General features: G+C 61.7%; 1 protein-coding gene across 1 annotated transcript in view; it reads left to right on the forward strand.

Moving 5' to 3' along the window:
• SEPTIN4 (septin 4) overlaps positions 1-16,655 on the forward strand; it is a 45,960-nt gene extending 29,305 nt beyond the window's left edge. Inside the window, exons 8-12 of the mRNA XM_075013327.1 lie at positions 1,188-1,289; positions 3,254-3,350; positions 3,608-3,770; positions 15,396-15,495; positions 16,274-16,655. Of these exons, the coding sequence (XP_074869428.1) occupies positions 1,188-1,289; positions 3,254-3,350; positions 3,608-3,770; positions 15,396-15,495; positions 16,274-16,333 (522 nt within the window). The 3' untranslated portion in view covers positions 16,334-16,655. The remainder of the gene's footprint in view (positions 1-1,187; positions 1,290-3,253; positions 3,351-3,607; positions 3,771-15,395; positions 15,496-16,273) is intronic.
• The last annotated feature ends 5,756 nt before the right edge of the window (positions 16,656-22,411 follow it).

The raw sequence follows: 22,411 nt of genomic DNA on the forward strand, positions 1-22,411 counted from the left end.
ACCACACACATTCTTCCAGGTGGGAAGGGTCCAGCCACAGTCCCTGGTCAATATACACTTAGCTCTTACCCAGAACAGAACGCTCCCCAATCCTTTAGATCTAATATCTAAAGGTTTATTAACAAAAAAGAAAGAACAGGGTGAGAGAGACAAATTGTTCAAGTGATATTTTACATACATCAATTACAGCTATTGAGGCAGGCCAGCCATATTATTTGATGTTCTCTTGAAAGTCTCTGAAGGTCCATTTCAGGCCATGTGGTTTTTTTGTTTTTTTAATTGGAGATATGCATCTCCTAGGACTGGAAGGGACCTCAGGAGGTCATCTAGTCCAGTCCCCTGCCCTCTTGGCAGGACCAAGCACCATCCCTGGCATCTATTTTCCCCAATCCCTAAATGGCCTCCACAAGGATTGAACTCACAACCCTGAGGTTTAGCAGGCTAATGCTCAAACCACTGTTGGTGGAGACATGTAGATCTCACCCACTGGGGTCCCCATGCTGGCACATGGGTCCTTGGAAGGGTACTAGAGCTTCTCTCCCCAAGATGGACACTGCTAGGTCCACCCCATGGTTCTCTCTTGTGATGAGGACAAAGCCCTCTCCTCTTCCCAGAGGCCCTTGAGGGTCTGCCCCACCTGACCCCAGGTGGGCTGTTGTGGCAAACTGCCATTGGCTGCTGGTTTTGTTAACACGCCCCAGTCGTTCACATGGCAGGTGGGATGATGCGTGGGCATCCCATTTCAGTTCCGTTGCTCAGCCCGGCTCACGTGACCAGTGGGCTGCATTCCACTGACAAGTCCCAAGCCTCTGGGATGTGGATTCAATGTCTGAGCACCTGGTTTCCACCCCGTTGTCCTGGCTGGGGCTGAGTTCCCACTGTTGGGAAGCTCAGCACTGAAACATTTTCTGCTCCAGCTACAGAGCTAAAACTTCACCACACGCGTGACACAGACATGTGGGCAGCGCGGCTAAATTCAGGACATCCTCAGCTTCCATTGGACACCTCCCGTGGCTCCCTGGGCTCAATATTTGGGGCCGGTGGATATACTGAATGCACAAAATGGCTTCCATACCCACACGTCAGTGAGCGTAGCGTGTTCCTCCCTCCCCTGGGCCACCTTGCCGGACTGGGCTGCGTGTGCCAGCTCTCAGTCGGGGCGGGTGGTCGGGGCTTTCTTTGTTCAGATTCGAGAGGAAATCGAACGCTTTGGGATCCGGATCTACCAGTTCCCCGAGTGCGACTCAGATGAGGATGAGGATTTCAAGCTGCAGGACCAGGCGCTGAAGGTGAGCAGACGGTCACACTGACTGCCCGGACCGGGGTCAGTCAGCTGCTAAGCCCCCTTTTGGGTGACACCTGCTGCCGGACACGCACGGCCCCTCAGAAAGTGCTGGGTGGCCCTGCTGGCGCTCTGGCACCTTGGGGGAAGCTGTGACCGAGACCAGAGAGTAGAGCAACTCCCGTGGTATGTGCATCCCCATAGGGATCGCAGAGCCCAGCAGCACCTGGTGTCAGCCATCCTGGAGCATCACCTGGTGTGGTCAGAGCAGTGTGGCAGGCCTGTGTCACAGCCCCTCTAGTGCCAGGGCCGGAATTGCACTGCTGCCCCAGGGTGATGGCTGACACCTGCCCGTGGGTGATACCACAGTCACAGAGGCATGGCCTGGTAGTGTGCCCATGGCCAGCTGCTCTTGCTGGACAAAGGATGATCCCTGACCTGGCCAGTGCCTATAGGAATGATGGGCTGCGATAGGACGGGGTTTCTGGGCACAACCAGAGAAATCAAGCCAGGGCACCTTTGCTTAAAACCAAGCCACTTCCAGCCCCAGGCTGGGGTTTCCTTCTCACTGAGGCAAATCCAACCAGCCACCACAGCACCTCCGCCAGCCCCACTGGCCAACCCAAAGCCACCCAAGCAAACCCCCAGACTTCCCAGCTGCTGCACCAGCCCAGACCCGCAACCCCAGATTCAGGTGAGAGGCTCTTAAGCCTGTTTCACCCACCACCGCACAGATCCTTCCAGATCCCAAAGGGCCCAGCCCCAGACACTGGTCACTATATGCTTGGGTCTTACCCAACAACACACTCACCAATTCCTTAGATCTAAACATCTAAAGATTTATTAATACAAAAGAAAGACCAGGCTTAGAGAGAAGACTTGTTAAGGCGACACTTTACATGCAGCTATAACCTTACCTACATGCATGGCACAGACACGAGCAGCGCATGTAAATAACTCCTGCCGCTGCCAGCGATGTTATCTGCTGATTCTTAAAAGTCTCTGAAAGTTCATTTCAGGTTACCTAGGTTCAGTCACTGGAGCTTTGTAGATCCAGCCCACTGGGGCCCATGTGCTGGACATGGACCCGTGGAGACCAAAAGACAAAGGATCCAAGATGGACGCGGCTAAGCCCACAACATGGCTCTCTTCTTGTTCTGTCTCTGGTGTTGTCCCTGTGTTGCTCTCAGTTCGGGGACCATGCCCGTTCTTCTTCCCATAGTCCTTGAGGGTCCGTCCCCACCTGACTCAGGTGGGCTGCTGTGGCAAACTGCCATTGGATGAACCCCAGGAGACAGCCTCCAATTTCTGAGCTGGGCCTGTTCCTTTGTCTCCACTCAGGTCACTTGGCTGTAGGGCTGCATCCCACTGTCACCTCCCAAACATCCAGGCTGTGGATTCAACTGGCTGAGCACTTGTTTATAGGCCATTCATGCTGGCTGGGCTGAGTTCACACCTCCGGTTGTGATGCTCAGCACTGAAACCTTGTCTGACGCAGCTACGGAGCTGAACTCTGCCACTTACATACATGACACAGACGTGTGATAGCACACGGCGATTCAGGCATCCTCAGCTTTCACCAGACACCTCACATCCTCCCAGCACAATCTTTGGGGCCAGTAGCCCCACTGGGCACCCAAGTGGCTTCCAGACGCAGTATCAAAACCTGGCCACGTGACACGGGCGTGTGGTCTGGTGCAGCCAGCAGACTGCCTCGCCAGCGCCGGGCCGGGCCCAGCGTGCAGGACCAGCTGCCCTGGGCCTGAGCTCACGTGCTGAAAGTGGCAGCGTCTCCATGGCGGTGGGGCAGGCCGCTGCGCGAGACCGCGGCTTGGAGACTGATGGGGCTCTGGTCAGGGCAGCCCAGCTCCGCTAGCCTGTGAGCAGGATGTGTCTGCCCCCGTGGGGGTCCCAGGGAGCCAGGGCGGGGGCTCGGCTGTGGCCAGGAATAACGCTGGGGCTGTGTTCCAGGAGAGCATCCCTTTCGCCGTGATCGGCAGCAACACGGTCGTGGAAGCCAAAGGGAGGCGAGTTCGCGGGCGCCTGTATCCCTGGGGCATTGTGGAAGGTGAGGCTTGCCTGGCTCGGGCTCGGCCTGGGGCTCTGTGGCGCAGGGGCCACAGTCTCCTCCACATTCCTGCCCCCCGGGGCGGGTGCTCGCAGAGGTGCGTGCGCGGGTCTCAGTGGGGTGCACCAAGGGGAGGTTCCAGGCGTGCTGCAGGGCCCTCCTCAGCCATCTGCGTCCCCTGTGCCCCCTGCCGTGCCAGACTTGGGCTTCTCGGCTGGGGAGACCCTGAGGTCTGAGCCTGCCCCCCTCCCCTGCAGTGGAGAACCCGGCGCACTGCGACTTCGTGAAGCTGCGCACCATGCTGGTGAGGACCCACATGCAGGACCTCAAGGATGTGACGCGGGAGACCCACTACGAGAACTACCGGGCCCAGTGCATCCAGAGCATGACCCGCATGGTGGTGAAGGAGCGGAACCGCAAGTACGGGGAGGGACATGGGGGCATGGGGCCTGTGGGGGAGGGGCTCCGGGGCGGTGGGGATATGGGGGACGCAGGCACGGGCACGCTGGGGACATGAGGGCAGGGGGTGTAGGGCCTCTGGGGGGAGCAGGCAGGGTGTCACGGGGTTCAGGGTCCCCAGGTGCTGCACCCCATCCGCGGGCAGGAGTGACTCTCACTCAGCAGGAGAACAGCGGGTTTATTAGCCAACAGGGACACAGTGTCGTACAGAGGAGTCAGTGCAGCCGGCAGAGACAGCCAGTCCCAGCCATGCTGGGGAGAGGAGCCCCCGAGGGGCCCCCAGACTCTCTCTCTCTCCCAGCCCAGACTCACTGCTTCCCAACTCCCAGTTCCCATTCAAACCCCTCAGGCTCCACCTCCCCCTTTGTCTGCAGCCCAGAGGTGTCACCTGGTCGCCAGGTTACCCTCAGCAGGAGCCCCCACCCTGTGTGAGCCACACACGTAACCCCCACTACAGCACACATGGGGACTGTGGGGCCATGAGGGGAGGGGCACCGGGGCAGCGGGGGTATGCGGGGAGCAGGCATGGGGACTGTGGACCCGCTGAGGACCGGGGGTGGAGGGAGCGGGCCTGGGGCCAGAAGACCTGGGGGTGGGCACAGGGGCAGATGGTCGGGGGTGCGCATGGAGGAAGAGCTGCATTTCTGATTGTCGGTACAGGGTGTTGTAACACAGCCATGGGTGGGCCTGAGCCGAGTCAGGGACGGGGGTCTGCCAGCCACGGGGGGAGGCCACTGCGGCCAGTCCAGCCCAGCCCTGGGGGCGGGGGATGAGTGTGGCCCATCCAGCCCTGTTGTGGGGGTGAACATGGCCCGTCCCGCCGGGGAGGGGCGGTGAGCACAGCCCGTCCAGTACAAATACCCGCCCTGCTGAGAACCGCAGAGTGCGGAGCAGGGGTATCGGCCATGCAATGGGCCAGGCTGCCAGCTGCGGCCCTGAGCCCTGGGCAGGGGCCCAGGGGAGCAGGACCCGGGGCCCGGCAGCCAGGACAGCCTGGCAGAGGCGTGTCGGGGGTTGCCGTTGACCAGGGCTGGAAGCTGGAGGAGCCCCTCTGTCCCCAACAGCCCCTCCTTTTGGAGGTGGGCCCCAGGCTGGGGTGGGCACATGGCGCGATACCAGCATGAGGGCAGCCAGGGGCTGGGGCTGCCCCTCCCTGGTCACTGAGCCGTGGCGGCAGGCGCCGTGCAGACCAGCCCTGGGCCCCATTCCTCCCTGTGCTGCAAGTGTCGGTCAGAGTAGGTGGGCCCTGCAGCGGCCAGAGCCCCAAACGTGCCAGGCAGATCTAGGGCTGGGGCGAAGCGCTGGGCCTGTACTGCAGCCGGAGAATGGCTGTGATTTACGCCACCGCCCCTGCCACAGCGCCCGCCCGAGTTCCCAGCCGGGGCGCAACGCGTTTCCTTCTGCGCACTGCGGCGTGCCCAGGGACACACAGGCTGCCGGCTGCAGCCTCTCCACTCTGCCCCGCCGGCCAGCTGGGCAGCACCTGACTCCCTTGGGTGGCTGCCCGCGCGCTCAGCCCTCCTGCTGCCGCCCCTCACTCCCGGGTGTAACTCACAGAATCCCAGAATCACAGGGCTGGAAGGGACCTCAGGAGGTCATCTAGTCCAGCCCCCTGCTTCAAGCAGGATCAACCCCAACTAAATCATCCCAGCCAGGACCTTGTCCAGCTGGGACTTACAAACCTCAAGGGATGGAGAATCCACCACCTCTCTAGGCAACACATTCCAGTGCTTCAGCACCTGCCTGGTGAAGTAGTTTTTCCTAATATCCAACCTGCTCCTCTCCCTCTTCAACTTCAGACCATTGCTCCTTGTTCTGCCATCTGACACCACTGAGAACAGTTCCTCACCCTCCTCTTTAGAGCTCCCCTTCAGGAAGTTGAAGGCTGCTATTAAATCACCCCTCAGTCTTCTCTTCTGTAAACTAAACAAGCCCAAATCCCTCAGCCTCTCCTCATAGGTCTTGTGCTCCAGCCCCTTAATCATTTTCATTGTCCTCCACTGAACCTGCTCCAGCAAATCCACATCTTTTTTATACTGGGGGTCCCAAAACTGGACACAATATTCCAGATGAGGCCTCACCAGTGCCGAATAAAGAGGAATAACTACTTCTCTAGATCTGCTCGAAATGCTCCTCCTAATGCACCCCAGTATGCCGTTAGCTTTCTTGGCTACAAGGGCACCCTGTTTACTCATATCCAGCCTTTCATCCACCATAACCCCTAGGTCCCTTTCCGTCGTACTGCTGCTGAGCCAGTCAGTCCCCAGCCTGTAACAATGTTTGGGATTCTTCCGCCCCAGGTGCAGGAATCTACACTTCTCCCATTGAACTGCATGGGATTTCTTTTGGCCCAGTCCTCCAATTTATCCAGGTCCCTCTGGATTCTCCCTCTACCCTCCAGCGGATCTACCTCTCCATCCAGTGGCTGCAGACGGCTGCTCCATGTTCAGCCAGGGCGGCAGAGGGCAGTCGGTGCCCACAGAGTGGACTGCTCACCGCATGGTGACAGCCAGGGAGGAGGCTGGCCTGGCAGCTCTAGCAGCTCATTCCTGGTGATGAGTCTGAGCTTGTCTCCTCCTGCCCGTTGCTCTGCGGCGTGCTCCAGGGAGAAGGAGAGACCATTCACCTTGGGACTGCGCTGCAGCGGCTGCTCTGTGGCGTGACCGGCTGATCTCTCGGCAGCGGGGACACCAGGCAGTGCTGTCTCCCAGGGGGGCGGCTGGGAGCTGTTGTGGCTTTCTGGAGCGCTGGGCCCTTTCCTGGCACTGGGTCGTGGTGGTCCTTGGTGCAGTGTTGTTCTGATGAGCAGCCACAGGCTGCAGCCGGCCCCGTGTGTCTGTTCTACCTGCGGTAGTTCATGAAAGGATTTTGTTGTGTCAGATGCTGCGTGGTCCCGTCCATGTCCCCTGGGCCTGGCACACTGTACTCGCCAGGACTTGGTTACTAGTGAGGCTTTTCAGCTCTGTCTGGAACCTGACCTCCAGGCTGGGCTCTTCCTTTCTGGTGCGTCACCGTCAGCCATGGCGGTCCTGCAGCCTGACCCACCATGGGCCGCCCCAGCCTACCAGGCCAGCCCTGGGAGTGGGACTCTGTGCGCAGCGCTGTGGGGAAGGTGTTCCTTGTGCAGCCTGAGTACCGCTAAGGCCTGCAGAGGCCGTGAGCACCCGGGAAGCTCTGGAGACGCAGCTCGAGCACAGCCCATGGCCTGGGCCAAGCAGACATGGGAGGCATTTGCGAGAGCCCCAGCCCTACGCCGCTGGCACTTAATGGCACTGAGGCCAGCATGGTGCGGCCTCTCCTGAGCTGAACCTCCTGTGGGAGCCATGGAAATAACGTCTACCCCTCAAGCAGCTGGCGGAGCAGGACCGAATCCTGGTCTGTGCTTGGAGGTGCTGAACAGCAGAGGCCCAGAAGAGGGGTGAGAATTCAGTCCCACAGGCTCTGACCATCAGGGGATTTAGGGGCCTAGCTGATTTCAGGGGGCGCTAATCAGTTGTCCCCCATGGAAGGCCGTGGGCATTAGGCTTCTAAGCCCACTGGGGAATCGGAGCTGGCGCTCATTGGCCTTCTGTCCCGGAGTGTGATCGGGAGCTGCTGCGCTGAGGGAATCCAAGAGCAAGCTAGGAGTGTCGGTGGGGCCGCAGCTGGAGCCGTGCCATAGCTGTGAGTGTTGCGGTACTGCCGCAGGTCACCCCAGCCTGCGAGCCAAGAGGGGCTCGTTTCAGGTCATGGGCCCTGGGACTCAAGTGGCAAAGGACGGGCGAGCTGCCCCCGCTCACAGGGACGTGGGCGATAAGGCGAGTTCTGGGAGCTCTGGATGTGGCGGCCACAGAGAAGTCGCCGTTAACACCCAACAGAGGGAGAACAAGTTCCCGCCCTGCTCAGATGCACCAAATGTTCCCTCTACAGCAGCTGGTGCGGGAGGCCCCATGGAGCTGAGCCGCTCTCACACCCGCGCTCTGGGATGATCCAGGAACTGACCATCTGGTCCTACTCCTGAGCAAGGACAAAGCCTTGGTCCTACCTCCGTGGTGGGTTGTGACGTGTGCCTGTCCCTCTGCCGCTTTTCGCCAGGCCTGGCCTTCAGACCAGGAGGACACCACTAGTTAGCTCTCTCCTTCTGAAAACTGCCCCTTCATTCCTACCCTTGATCCCCTGCCTTTAGACCAGTTACTGATCCATGAGAGGACCTTCCCTCGTAGCCCATAACAGCTGACTTCGATGTGGGACCTTGTCAAAGCCTTTCAACAGCCACTGGATCCCCCTTGCCCATGTTTGTTAACCCCTCAAAGAACTGAACCAGAATGGGAAGGGTGATTTCCCTTTACGTATTCGCTCTTCCGACAAACCATGTTCGCCGGTGTGTCTGCTAATTCTGCTCTAGTTTCAACCAATTTGCCTGGTGTGGAAGTTACACTTGCCAGCCCGTGATCGCCTCTGGAGCCTTTGTTAAAAATGGACCTCACATTAGCTGCCTGCCAGTCCCCTGGGACAGCGCCGGCGTTAAGCGCTAGGTTCTGTACTGTAGTTAGAAGTTGCTCACTTTCACGTACGAGTGCCTCCACAACCCCGCATGGCAGTCTGGTCCTGGGGACCTAGGACTGATGAATTGATCAATTCGTATAAAACTTTGTTGCTTGACACCTCCGTTTGGGACAGTTGCTCAGATTTCTCACCTGAAAAGAAGGGCTCCGATGTGGGACCCTCCTTTGCGTTTCCTACAGTTAAGCAAAGAGCTCGTTCAGCTTCTCCAAAAGCCTTATCTTCCCTGGGATCTTTGAGCACCTTGGTGGCCCGGTGGCCCCTCTGATTGCCTGGCCGGCTTCCTGCTTCTGCTGTACTGAACCTGTATCTGCTCTTACTTCCTGTGTCTTTTGCTGGTTGCTCTTCAGTTCTCTTTTGGCTGCTGGAGTTTCAGCTCCTGTTTTCCTCACGGGGTCTGATGTCCAGTTTTTAAAGGACGCCTTTCTGCCTCTGATTGGCTCTTTTACTTCTGCAGTAGCTGCACTGGCCCTTTCATGGTCCTCTGACTGTGGCTTTGAATTGGGGATAGACGTTCTATTTGAACCTGAGCACTGGTGCAGAAGAGGAGTGCAACGCCTGAAACGAGAATGCGGCTAACGTGGCTTTGGTGAGGAACTTCTGCCTGACTCCCTGGGCCTCGGAACAGGCCGTCTTATCGGCCCTCTTGATCTCCCAGAAGTGGTGAGAAGCTTCTGGTCCCACGCCGTGTCCAGGCCACAAGCAGCTCCTGTTTTCAGCCCTCGGCCTGGTCTGATACGTCTGTAGGCACCAGCGGTGAGCTCTGCCTGTCAGGAAGCTACGGCCTCGTCGGTCACCGAGCAGGTCATGGGGCAGTAGCACAGCAGAGAAGCTGGTGATCATCAACATTACTGTCACCCTGTTCCGTGTGGGCGAATTCTCGGGTTGGCTTCCATGCCTGCGCCCCATGCATGAGAGGTGATCACGGAGGAACCGGCCTCTGACGTTCCACGAGGCCTGTTCTGGCGCGCTTGAGATCCTAGAAGAGTCAGGCTGTGGGCGCATGTTTGTGTGGTCATCGATGCGGATTGTGGGCATCTGACAGAAACGAAGTACGGCCGTCAGCTCCCGGGGGACAGCCCCTGGCTGGGTTTGGGTTTGTGCAGCACAGGTCTGGGCTGTGGGTGCAGCCGCCCGTTGGCTGAGAGGAACATGGCAGCGTCCCTGGGTGGCGACTTGCTCAGCGCCTGGGGCAGCGTTCCAGGTGCCCGGTGAAGGCAGTGGGAGCCGAGCCAGGCCAGCCCCTAGTGCAGCTGAAGAGCCAGCCGAGCGGCCGTGGTCTGGGACAGGCCAGAGCAGCTCTTGCCGCAGGCGCCGGGGTGAGTCTGGAGCACTGCAGACACACAGCAGCAGCTCCCCGGCTGCTAGCACCCCTGGGAGCCGGCCTGGCGCCGAGCGCTCTGCAGGCGTACTCCCCAGCAGTGGCTGCAGCACCATCTCAGGGCGGGGGGTTCTCCTGGTTCTCAGGGGGGCACAGGGGCAGCAAACCCCTCCCCCATGGGAAGAGATGAGCTCAGATTCATAGCCCAGAATGAGTCTCTCCTGCCTCACACTGCTACCTGGGGACCCCCCACTCGCCCAGCTACAGGTGGCCAGCATGGCAGTGCCACCTCTGTGCCAGCAGGGGGCGCTCAGCTGCTCCTCTGCCTGCCTCCTGCTGGGCAGAGGGCCGACCCGGGGCAGGGGCCCAGGCGGCAGGACGGCGGGTGGCGGGAGGAAGCAATGCAAAGGCCCTGTGCAGACCCTCTGCTCAGGGCATCTCCCTCCTCACAGCACAGCCCTGGCGAGTCACTGAGATGCCCTCCCCAAGGCTCTCACTGTCGGCGGGTCTGTGCTGGGCCCTGGCCCTGGCCCTGGCCCTGGCCCGGGGAGGTGTGTGGCTGTCCCAGGCTGGCCGGAGTCAGGCCCATGGAGTTTCCGCTCAAAGAAACATTGTGTTGTGTTTTGAAATTGGCCCGGAGGTTGGCGCCCCGCCGTTGGCAATACCGCGCTGGCTGTGTGCGGCGCTGCCTGCTGGTGAGCTCTCCAGGGACCCCACTGGTCTGGGATCTCACCTGTCCTGCGCCCACACCCTTAGCCTGGGCTTCTCTCAGCACCAGCACTTCCCTGCCTGCCAGCTGAGTGTCTGGTGGGTGACTCAGCTCCCCAGGGCGAGCGACAGTGGCTGGCCGAGGGGGCCACAGTGGGTGGTGGCCAGTGGCTGAGCAAGGGCACTGATCACAGACCCCAGGGAACGGCCTGGCTGGGGCACCTGGCCCCAAAAGTGCCGCAGGGGCTGGACTGCAGAGAGGAGCCTGGGCTGCTGATGGGCCCGTTCTGTCTGCAGAACAGCAAGGGGAGGCCGTGCGTTCCCACAAGGTGGTGCTCGTGCTCTTGAGGAATTTCCTTGCCTGCTGGATGAACAGGTCCCTTGGGCAAGTTGCAAAGCTTATTTCCAGTGTGGTCTGAAATCATGCGCCATTTCGAGGCATCCTGCATGCCTTCTGCAGTCAGGACTACAGGGCCGCGCACCCGTACGCCTCCTACAACCAGGTCCACAGGGCCGCACACCCGTACGCCTCCTGCAACCGGGTCCACAGGGCCGCACACCCGTACGCCTCCTGCAACCGGGTCCACAGGGCCGCACACCCGTACGCCTCCTGCAACCGGGTCCACAGGGCCGCACACCCGTACGCCTCCTGCAACCGGGTCTACAGGGCCGCACACCCGTACGCCTCCTGCAACCGGGTCTACAGGGCCGCACACCCGTACGCCTCCTGCAACCGGGTCTACAGGGCCGCACACCCGTACGCCTCCTGCAACCGGGACCACAGGGCTGCACACCCGTACGCCTCCTGCAACCGGGACCACAGGGCCGCACACCCGTACGCCTCCTGCAACTGGGTCTACAGGGCCGCACACCCGTACGCCTCATGCAACCGGGTCTACAGGGCCGCACACCCGTACGCCTCCTGCAACCGGGTCTACAGGGCTGCACACGCATTGCTTCATACCATATTTTAAAATAACGGACATGCTTCCCGGATGCAGGCGAGTGAGAGCAAGGCAGCACAAATGTCATCTGCGGGAATTCTCAGAAGAAAGGTAAAAATGGACAGTGACAAGTCAGCTGTTGTGGACTGCGCAGCAAGTGCCGTGTTTGTCTTCCTCCTGGAAGACGGAACGGATTTTGTATGTGCCAAGTGCAAGCGGGTCGCCATCTTGGAAGAAAAGCTTAGAGGACTTAGGTCACAAACGTCACCCCTCCAGCCCATCAGAGAAGGTGAAGATTTCCTCCACAGAAGGCAGCATCTAGTCCTGCAGGCGCAACAGGCTGAGCAGGGCAGCACAGAGCAAGGACAAAAACTGGAAGCATGTAACCTCCAGGGGCAGAAAGCCAGTTCAGGTATCTCCAGTGCCGGTGGAGGTAAGCAACTGCTTTCCGGCTCTCTGCACAGGTGCTACGGTGGTGAATGCTGTGGCAGAGATGTCTCAGAGAAGGCATCAGAAGACCCCACTGACTGGAAGGCCTGGGACGCGCAGTCCTAGAGATGGGGGTTCTACGACCATCACCCCTAAGAGAAGAAGACGGGGGGGGGGGGTTGGGGACTCCCTCCTAAGAGGGACTGAGTCATCCGTCTGCTCTCCAGACCTGGAATCTCAGGAAATTTGCTGCTTACAAGCAGCTAGAATCCAGCATGTGCCAGAGAGACTTCCAAAACTAACCAAACCTGCAGACTATTAGCCCTTCCTACTTCTCCATGTCGGAACCAACCACACAGGAAAGAACAACCCTGAGCTGATCACTGCAGATTATGTAACTCTGTGAAAAAAGATCAAGGCATATGGAGTGTGAGTGGCGTTCTCATCCATCCCTCCTGTCGAAGGAAGGGGTCCAGGTAGAGATCGTCAAACCATGGAAGTAAACGTGTGGTTGTGCAGGTGGTGTCGCAGAGAGGGCTTTGGTTTCTTCGACCATGCGATTCTGTTTTGGGAACAAGAATTGTTGGGAAGAAACAGGATCCATCTAACGAAGGGAGGAAGGAGCATCTTTGCGGGCAGGCTTGTAAACCTAGTGAGCAGGACTTTAAACTAGGTGCATTGGGGGAGGGTGACACAAGCCCTGAGGTAAGTGGGGAAAGAGGAAGGAACAATAAAGGAGGACCCCTGGTTCAAAAGGAGAAGGTTGGCCAATGAGCTAACTATCTGAGGTGTTTTACACAAATGGGAGAAGCCTGGGAAACAAACGGGAAGAATTAGAGGCCCTGGCACAGTCGGAGAAGTCTGAAGGGATTGGAATAACAGAGACGTGGTGGGATAACTCTCACGACTGGAACAGTCATGGAAGGGTATGAACTGTTCAGGAAGGACAGGCAGGGGAGAAAAGAAGGAGGAGTTGCATGTATGTGAGAGAGAAGTACGATTGCTCAGAGCTCCAGCGTAAAGAGGGAGAAAAGCCAGCTGAGCGCCTTAGCATTAGGCTTAGAGGCAGAAGCAACAGAGATGATGTTGTAGTTGGTGTCTGTTAGAGACCACCAGCTCAGGGAGATGAGGTAGATGATTTCTTCAGACAGCTAAGAGAAGCTTCCAGATCACAGACCCTGGTTCTCATGGGAGACTTTAATCATCCGGACATTTGTTGGGAGACCAATACAGCAGCACAGACAATCCAGGAAGGTTTTGGAGAATGTTGGGGATCACTTCCCGGTACAAGTGCTGAAGGAACCAACCAGGGGCCGTGCGCAGTTTGACCTGCTGCTCACAAACAGGGAAAATGCTGGATTTCAGGATTCTGACCAAAGGCAGAGAGGTGAGCAGTAACATACAGACCCTTGATTGCAAAAGAGCAGAATTCGACTCCCTGAGAGAACTGATGGGCAGGATCCCCTGGGAAACAGATATGAAGGGGAAAGGAGTTCAGGAGAACTGGCTGTATTTTTACTGGAGGCTCAAGAACAAACCATCCCAATGCACAGTAAGAAAAGCAAATCTGGTAGGCAACCAGCTTCGCTTACCAAGGAGATCCTTGGCGAGCTTAAACTCAGAAGAGATGTGTTTAAGTGGAAACTTGGACAGATGATTAAGGAGGAGTATAAATATACAGCTGGAGAATGAAGGGAAGTAATCAAGAAAGCAAAAGCACAACTGGAACAGCAGCTGGCGAGGAATGTGAAGGGCAACTAGAAGGGTTTCTACAGGCATGTTAACGAGAGGGTGAGCAGCGTGAGGGTGTGGGGCCGTTACTGGTTGAGGGAGGTAACATGGTGACAGATGACATGGGAAGGGCTGAAGCACTCAGTGCTTTTTTTGCCTCAGTCTTCACGGACAAGGCCAGCTCCAGACTACGGCACTAGTCAACAGTGTGCCCTTGTAGCCAAGAAGGCTAATAGCATATTGGGGTGCATTAGGAGGAGCATTTCAAGATCTAGAGAAGTGGTTGTTTCCCTCTATTTGGCACTGGTGAGGCCACATTGGGAGTATTGTGCCCAGTTTTGGGCCTCCCAGTATAGAAAGGATGCAGATGCACGGGAGCGGGTCTGACAGAGGGCAATGAAAATGACCTCATGACCTATGAGGAGAGGCTGAGGGATTTGGGGTTATTTTGTTTGCAGAAGAGAAGACTTAGGGGTGATTTAATAGCAGCCTTCAACTTCCTGAAGGGGAGCTCTGAAGAGAATGGAGAGAAACTGTTCTCAGTGGTGACAGGTGGCAGAACAAGGAGCAATGGTCTGAAGTTACAGAAGGAGAGGAGTAGGTTGGATATTAGGAAAAACTATATCACCAGGCGGGTGGTGGAGCACTGGAATGTGTTACTGACAGAGGTGGTGGAATCTCCATCCCTAGAGGTTTTTAAGTCCCAGCTTAGCAAAGTCCTGGCTGGGATGAATTAGTTGGGGTTGATCCTGCTTTGGGCAGGGGTTGGACTAGATGACCTCCTGAGGTCACTTCCAGCGCTGAGATTCTGAGAGTCTATGACGAGCTATTTTGGGATACTGAGGTGGCTGAGAAATACCTCTGCCGTGTAGACATAGCCTGGTGGTCCAGCCACACTGGCAGGCATTGGTGGATGGGGTTGCACTAGAAGGCTGATCCCTGTGTGACACACAGCCGGGAGAGATTCAGGTGCTGCCCAGCTGGCTGGTGGAGCGGAGCAGCTGCAGCCAGCAGCCTGTGTCCCTGGGTGGTGCACAGCTGCACTCTCCTCGGTGCGCAGAGGGAAATGCATTGCACCCCGGCTGGGAGCTGCAAGCAGGAGCTTTGGCACCGGCAGTGGAATAAATTGCAGCCATTCTCCAGCTGCAATAAAGGCCCAGTGCTTCACCCCAGCCCAAGTTCTAGCCAGGACAGGGAGCGGAACAGGGCTCCTCACCCAGCAGCCCCAGCCGCAGCTGCTCTGTCACCCACAGTGGTGGTGGCATGGGGGCTGCTCGCTTGCACAGGGTACAGAACTTCCCCTGGGGCCAGGCTGGGACTGAGCACTCCGCTGCCACCGGGACTGGGCACCGCCACAAACCCTGCCCCACTCTGCGCCAAGCTGAGGAGTCACTGCTTCAGCCCAGCCCCAGCACCGCACAGCAGCAGAGGGGTGAGGGCTATGGGCAGCCAGGCGCTCTGAGACCCGGGTGATGGGCAGCGTCAGTCCCACTCGGGCGTGCGCTTTGCCGGCGCTTGACGTCTCGGAAAGGTGCACCAAGGCCCCGGCCCCAGTGTGCATTTCTGCCGGCACCAGGGGAGGGAGCTGGGCCCTAGCAATGGGTGTCTCCAGCACCAGCGCCAGGCTGGGGGTGGCGAAGGGGAGCTGCTGGGATGTTAGGTGTGAGCCCCTCTCAGGGGGACTGGGAACGTTGGACTGGTCCATCACTCCCCTCCCCCGTGTCAAATCATCCCACTGGGCTTCCCCCAGGGCACTGGACTCGATCCGTCACTGCGGCGTGTGCCAGGCGGGCTCAGCTCTCCCCTAGATCTCTGGGGCCAGTCCCAGCCCCCGCACCTCCGGCCCCACCAGCACACCGAGAGCCGCGCTAACCGCCTTCCTCTTTCCCCCTCTTGTGCCACCTGTCCTAGCAAACTGACGCGGGAGAGCGGGACGGACTTCCCCATCCCGGTGATCCCGGCTGCGCCCGACTCGGAGACAGAGAAACTCATTCGAGAGAAGGACGAAGAGGTGAGGTCTCCTCCCTGCGGGCCAGGCTGGAGCAGCAAGCTGCCACTGCGCACGTTGTGCTGGGCTCTGGCCTTCTCGCTCCCGGACCAGCCTGTGCACCCCCCACCCCGCTGCTTCTCATGCCCCCACAAAGAGCACCCCAGTCCCAGCTGGCACTGCCGTAGGGAAGCTCCCAGCACCCCATTCCCAGCTGGCACTGCCGTGGGGAAGCTCCCAGCACCCCGTTCCCAGCTGGCACTGCCGTGGGGAAGCTCCCAGCACCCCGGTCCCAGCTGGCACTGCCGTGGGGAAGCTCACAGCACCCCGGTCCCAGCTGGCGCTGCCATAGGGAAGCTCACAGCACTGCAGTCCCAGCTGGCACTGCTGTGGGGAAGCTCCCAGCACCCCGTTCCCAGCTGGCATTGCCGTGGGGAAGCTCACAGCACCCCGGTCCCAGCTGGCACTGCCGTGGGGAAGCTCCCAGCGCCGCAGTCCCAGCTGGCACTGCCGTGGGGAAGCTCCCAGCACCCCGTTCCCAGCTGGCACTGCCGTGGGGAAGCTCACAGCACCCCGTTCCCAGCTGGCACTGCCGTGGGGAAGCTCACAACACCCCGTTCCCAGCTGGCACTGCCGTGGGGAAGCTCACAGCACCCCGTTCCCAGCTGGCACTGCTGTGGGGAAGCTCACAGCACTGCAGTCCCAGCGGGCACTGCCAACCCCTTGGTCCCCAAGCACATGCGCTGCGTGCCCAGGCAGTGGGCCACAGGGAACTGGCTCTCACATGCGTCTCCCGTTTCAGCTGCGGCGGATGCAGGAGATGCTGCAGAAGATCCAGAGGCAGATGAAGGAGTCCCACTAGCCCCGCCCCCGCCCCCACAATCGTTTCCATCGGCCCCAGCCATCCGCACCACTGGGTCTGCGCCACGCTGGGAATAAAGGCTGAGCCGCGCCGAGCTGCAGCCGCCAGCCCTGCCTGCCTGGCCTGGCCTCCGCCTGCTCCCTGGGCAAGGCTCCAGCAAACCCAACCGGCTCTGCCCACCGCCGACACCCCAGGGTCTGACTGAGGCGGGCCCAGCCCCAAGCTGCTTCCCCCACCTTGTGTGTGCAGCCTCCTCCCAGAGCCGCCTGTCTGTGTGCAGGGCTGAGCCCCGCACGTGTGCCCCGCAGCGCCCGCCCGCCTGCCCTGGGGACCCAGCCAGGCCTCGTGCTGCAGGTGCGGGCCTGGGACGTGACTGACTGCTGCACACATGGCCCCGGCGGTTCGGGAGCAAACCCTCCATCCCCAAGGCAGCCAGCAGCCCTGCTCCCTCCCCACACAGCAGTGTGGGTGCCTGGGCCGGCCATGCAGCGAGGGAAGGGCCGTGCATGCCCTGGGAGAGCCCCGTCTGGCTGGAGTGGGTAAGAGCGGGAAGGACGGCAGCACTTAGCCCATTGGTGCCCCTGTGCCACGGGCAGTCGCTCCTCGCTGCCTGAGCCCTCTGGCAGCTCCTGCCCCAGCTACCAGCTGAGAGCCACCCTCAGTGGCCTGCACGGGTTGCAGGGCCACCTGCCGTGCTCCCCTCCTCGCGCCACGCCAGCGAGGCCAGGGGTCCCACACAGGGCACCGAGAAGGGCACCTCTGGGGCAGGAGCAAAGGCAGTAGGCCCAGTACCGAGGCCTCCCCCATGCCCTGGGGGGGTACAGACACCCGGAAATCTCTGCCCGCCAGGGCCGGGTGCCAGGCTCCTGCAGTGCCCCGTCTGGGACGAGAGCTGCAGTGCCCTGGGGCTGCCTGGCACACACCGTGCGAGGGCCGGGCCGGGCTGGGCGCAGGTTCCCCTGCACGCGTACAGTGGACGAGTCCCCTCCAGTCCCTCTGCTCTCCGGTGACCGGGGCGTGGGGGGCAGGAGGGCGGCGCTCCCCATGCCTGGTAGGTGGCCATGCGCTCGGAGGAGGTCCCCAGGCCAGGCAAGCTGCCATTCTGTGCCCTGGTTCAGAGATGCCCCTGAGCCCCCACTGGCCCTACAGCTGGGCTAGGCTCCCCTGCCCGCCTCCATCCCCCAGCCTGCCTGCGGCTCCCTCCAGGGCTGCAGCTGCTCCCTGCACCCGTCCCTTGCAGGCTACGAGCTCCGCCTTGGCGCAGGCGGGACCGCTGCAGGCGGGCGCGTTTGGCCAGGGCGGATTGCCCAGCATCGCTGCAAAGAGCCAGGACCGCAACCTGGGCAAGCTCCCCTGCGGCCTGCCTGGCCACATGGTAAACTACGGCCAAGCCACCTCCAGGGCAGGGGCAGCTTCTTTTACCCAGCCCAGCCCTCCACGCAGCGTGTCGCGCTACGCATCACCCACAGACCCAATGGGAAACCCCCTCGTGAGCCTCAGCCAGACTGCTGACTGCCCAGTGCAGCTCCAACCCCCGCAGCTGATGCATCCACCCTGGGGAGGTGCCGGAGAGCTGCGCTTGGAGCTCCGTCCTCCTGGGAGGGCAGATGAGCAAACCAGTGTGAATACAATAGCCCCAGCCCCCGAGAGGCTCTGCACGGCTGCCTGCTCCCCGCCCCGTGCTCCCTGGGCTGCCCCAGACATAGGCGCGGGCGGACGGAGACAAGCGTCGTCCTCACACCTCAGCAACGCAACGGAAGCCGGTTCCTGCGAGGCCTCCATCCCGGCGTTGCAGGCTGGCCCGGTCCGGGCTGTGCGCCGTGCAGAGCAGCCCACGTTCTGGAGGTGTCCCAGCGCTTTCCCTGCCAGGTGGGGGCCGGTGCCAGCTGATTCCTGCACCACGGCGGTCGCCGCCAGCCCGCGGCCCTCTCTGCCATTAGCAGCGCTCGAGCCCGCCCTTGGGAGGAGCCCGCAGCCAAGCAGCACCGTCAGAGCACGCGTCGGTCAGGCCGAGCGCACCCCAAGGGGCGTCTTCCGCCGCCTGGGGCGTGAAGCTCCACAGGAAACGTGCGCTGCGCGCATGGCCAGGGACCAATGGGAAGGGATTTCTGGGCCACCAGTGCTGCCGGATTTCCGAGCCGCTTGGTCCAGGCCGGTGCTCCCGTCCCACCAGCCATCCCCACCCACGGGAGCCTCAGTCCTAAGCTGCGGGCCTGTCGCACTGTGCCCCGCTGCTTCCCCAGTGAGTGCGCTCTGCCTGGGCGCCGCAGCCACCGGCAGTGCTGGCCTCGGACGCGCCGGTAACCTTCCTCTCTGGCCCTGCATGTGCCCCCGCACCGCTGAGCCCCCTGTGCGACTGTAGCAAAGGCGGCTGCACCAACGCGGGGCGGTGCAGCGTGAGCCCCTTCCCCCCCGTTCTGCGGAGCGCGGCTGCTGCGGATGGCGCCTCCAGGCCGTGTCCCCTCCGCGGGGCGCGTGCGCGTAAGGAGCGCGTGGGCGTTCCTGCCGCAGGCACGGTCGGAACTGGGCTGGCGCGCGCACGCGGGAGCAGCGCTCGAGAGCCCAAGCACCAGCGCTCCCGGTGGTGTGCAAAGGTGCAAGAAGCCAGGGCGAGAGCCTCCGCCCCAGCACGACGGCGACAGGGCTAGTGCTTCGCACAGTGCCAGGCCGAGCGGAGCTACGCGGGGGCAGCGCTCAGGGGAGTTCTCCAGCCCCCCCCGGGAGCATAGCCGGGTTCCGCTGGGCGGCTCGGGTAGGTGGCCGGTTTTCACAAACAGTCTGGTCCTGGGCTGCTCACGGGCAGCTCATGGCTCATGTGCCGGGCTTCCGGGGCTGGGCAGGGTGCAAAAGCCGCCCGTCCCGCCGCTGGCACGTGTGCGGTGCAGATAAGCGCAGAACCGGCCCAGCCCCCCCCCCCCCCCCCCAGATTCAGGTCTCAGGGCTGCACAGCCCTGTCTGCCCTTTGCACACTATGCTGCGCCTGTGCACGTGTCTGCAAAGTCCAGCTGCTTTCGCGCCATTTTTCTGTACCCCGCCGCAGGCTGTGCCCCTGCACGCAAAGCCGCAGGCCCCTGCCAGGCAGCCGCTCGGCCAAAGCAGGGCTGAGACGCGGCTGCCTCCGCCGGCGGGCTGGACAGAGGTGCAAAAGGCGGAGAGGAAGGTGTCTCTGCTCCCTGTAAGCTCAGCTCAAACCACCTGCCCCCTGCTAGGTCAGAGCAGCTTTGCTGGGCCAGAGAGCGGGCTCTAGCTCCCGCCGCCGGCCAAGGGGACAGGACTGGCTAGGCCCAGAGCAGCAGAACCTGCAGCACAGCCAGGAGAGCTGCTTCCTGCATGGGTCAGAAAGCCAGCGGGGCTCTGCCCGGGCTGTGGAGGGCCCATCAGCCGCGCAGGCGGGAGAGCCGCCGGCCTGGTAGCGCTCTGCAGTTCCTTCTCTACCGAGCTGTTTTCTTACCGAAATGCCAAGCTCTGCATGACTGTCCCAAGGGCGCTTACGAACGTGTATAAAGGACGTAGGTTTGTAAACTACGCCGGCTGTGGTGGAAATGTTTTATCCTGCCACAAAGGGCCGAAGCAACACCAGGAATTACCGGGAGCTCTCGTCACAGGAACTGGCTGTGTGTGAGTGTGCGTGTGCATGAGTGTGCGTGTGTGTGTACACTCGTAGGGCGTGCATGGCCTGCAGGTGTGATGGTGTGAGCCAGTGAGCTGCATTCCAAGTTAACAGTGACTGTTGGCTCCTGAGCAAGCCAGCCTGCGGGCCGTGGGCTGGGCAGTGGCTCTGTGACCCACAGCCTGCGGGCCGTGGCTGGGCAGTGGCTCTGTGACCCGCAGCCTGCGGGCTGTGGGCTGGGCAGTGGCTCTGTGACCTGCACCCTGCAGGCCGTGGCTGGGCAGTGGCTCTGTGACCTGCAGCTGGGTGGGCGGCTTTGGACCCCGCTTTGGCTTGCGGGACAGTAGGTTCTGGTTCTCTGGCTCCTGGTGACTAGTGCCGACTCCTTGAACACTCAGGTCCAGGCCCAGGGGCTCCGACTGGCCCCAGCTCTGCATGCGCCCGGAGATTTACTAACTTGTTCATTGGAGGCGCCCATGGACAGATGTGATGGGGTTCAGGGGTCCCCCTGCACTGCACCCTGTCCGCTGGCAGGAGTGACTCTCACTCAGCAGGTACAACAGGAGGTTTATTAGGCAACAGATGCCCAGTTTCTCACAGAAGCGACAGTACAGCAGTCAGAGACAGTCCTTCCAACCTGTCCTGGGGAGAAGACCCCGAGGGGTGCCCCTCTGGGGTGTAGCTTCCCCCTCCTCAGGCTGGCTGCCTTCCAGCTCCCTCTCCCCCTAGCCTCTAACTGCCGCCCCCGATTCAAACCCAGCTCGGCTCCTCCCTCCTCTTTGTTCAGGGCAGAGGTGTTACCTGCCAGTTGTAGCCCCAGGGTCATCCTTAGCCACTGGGAGCTGCTGCTTGCCTCAGACATCCAGCCTGACTCACACATGCACTCCCCCCACTCCATCACAACAGGTCCTGCCGATAACGTTTATCCCCGGGATGTGTCGATGCGGCTGCAGGGCGCAGCCCCTCGCGTGGGGACCAGGCAGGGCTGTGGCCGTGGTGGCTGCACCTGGGAGCCCCAGCGTGTGCAGCAGGGTGACCCAGCAGGGAGATGGTGACACAGTGGAGCCGGCCAGCTGCTGTCGCTCCCATTCCTGGGCTCCTGCTGCCGTGGCTAGCGTGGGGCAGGGGCCTTTGCCCTGCTGCTGCCCCATGCCCAGCCCCCCGCTAGCTCCCAGGCTGCTCTGGGCCCCAGGGGCCAGGTGCTCAGCATTACTGGAGCAGAGCCATCGGGTACCCTGCCCTCCCTTCCATTGTCGCGCCAACGTGCAGCAGCCCCCGGGAGGACCCCCAGTGCTGCGGCGATTGGCTCCCCTCACTTCTCCTGGCGGGGCGGGGGGGGCTGGGGGAGTTCCCGAGCCCCTGGGCCACGTCATCCTCTGCCCGGCCCCCACCAGCTGAGGCGCCCCCCTCCTGGAGCCGTTCCCAGCCCCAGCAGCCCGGCCGGCCAGACTATCCGGCACCCAGCTCGCGGCTTCTCCCAGCGCCTGGACGGCTGGGGCAGCAAGAGCCCTCCAGAGGCATCTCGTCCGGCCCCTGCTCCCAGCAGGCCCAGCCGCACCGGTCTTGTCCCAGGAGCCAGGCCGCCCGCCGCAGGGCCCTGGGCTGGCCAGCAGCGCGCGCTGGGGAGGTGCTGGCACTGAGAGCTGAGTCCTTCAGCAGGTCGAGGCCTGAGCCCCGGTCCCGCGGCGGGAGCCGGGTAGTGCCACACGCCGGCCGGCCGGGCTCTGCAGCCCCGGTGAGTGACTCGGCGCACGCTAAGGCCGTTACAGAGCGGGGCCGGGTTAATGGCAGCTCGGAACCCGGCCAGGCGCCGGGTGCACAGTGGGCGCGCCGGGTGGGGGCTCTGCACCATCCTGACACTGGCGCGGCCGAGACGCAGAGCAGCCGCCGGCGACGCTCACAGCGAGCGCACGTGCTGCTGCTGCTGCTTTTCCCTGGCATGAAATGGGATCAGTTTCAATCACTTAGCCACCCTCATTGCCCCCACGCTGGCGCGCCAGCCCCGCCCCACGCCTGCGTCACGGTGGCCACGGAGGGCGCGCGGGTGGGGAGGCGGCCGGGCAGCAGCCAGGCGAGGCGTGCAGGCTCCCCTTGAGAGCCTTGGTCTCAGGCTGCCAGCGAGGGGCGCAGCCAGGCAGCTTTCCCTGTGCCCCTCTGTCCCCGCTGGCGGGCCGTGGCCAGGACTGGCCTCGCGCCCCCAAAGCCTCTGGCTGCCGGCTCCAAGGAGAGCAGCTGTGAGCTGCCCCGGGCAGAGCGGAGGGCTTGCAGCGGGCTCAAAGGTGCCCTTCCCGCGGCACAGGCTCTGCCTCTGTGCCAGGGACAGCCGGTGCCCCGCGGGGTTCGCTCTGCCCGGGACAACCCAAAGGAAGGCCGGGGGTCCCGCTCCCCAGGGAGACGCACTGACGCTCGGCACCCGGCGCTCTGCTACGGCCACAGGGTGAAGCCGCGGGGAGGGCGAGTCCTGCAGG

This window comes from Carettochelys insculpta, chromosome 19, assembly GCF_033958435.1.
Source record: "Carettochelys insculpta isolate YL-2023 chromosome 19, ASM3395843v1, whole genome shotgun sequence".
In the NCBI taxonomy this organism is placed as follows: Eukaryota; Metazoa; Chordata; order Testudines; family Carettochelyidae; genus Carettochelys; species Carettochelys insculpta.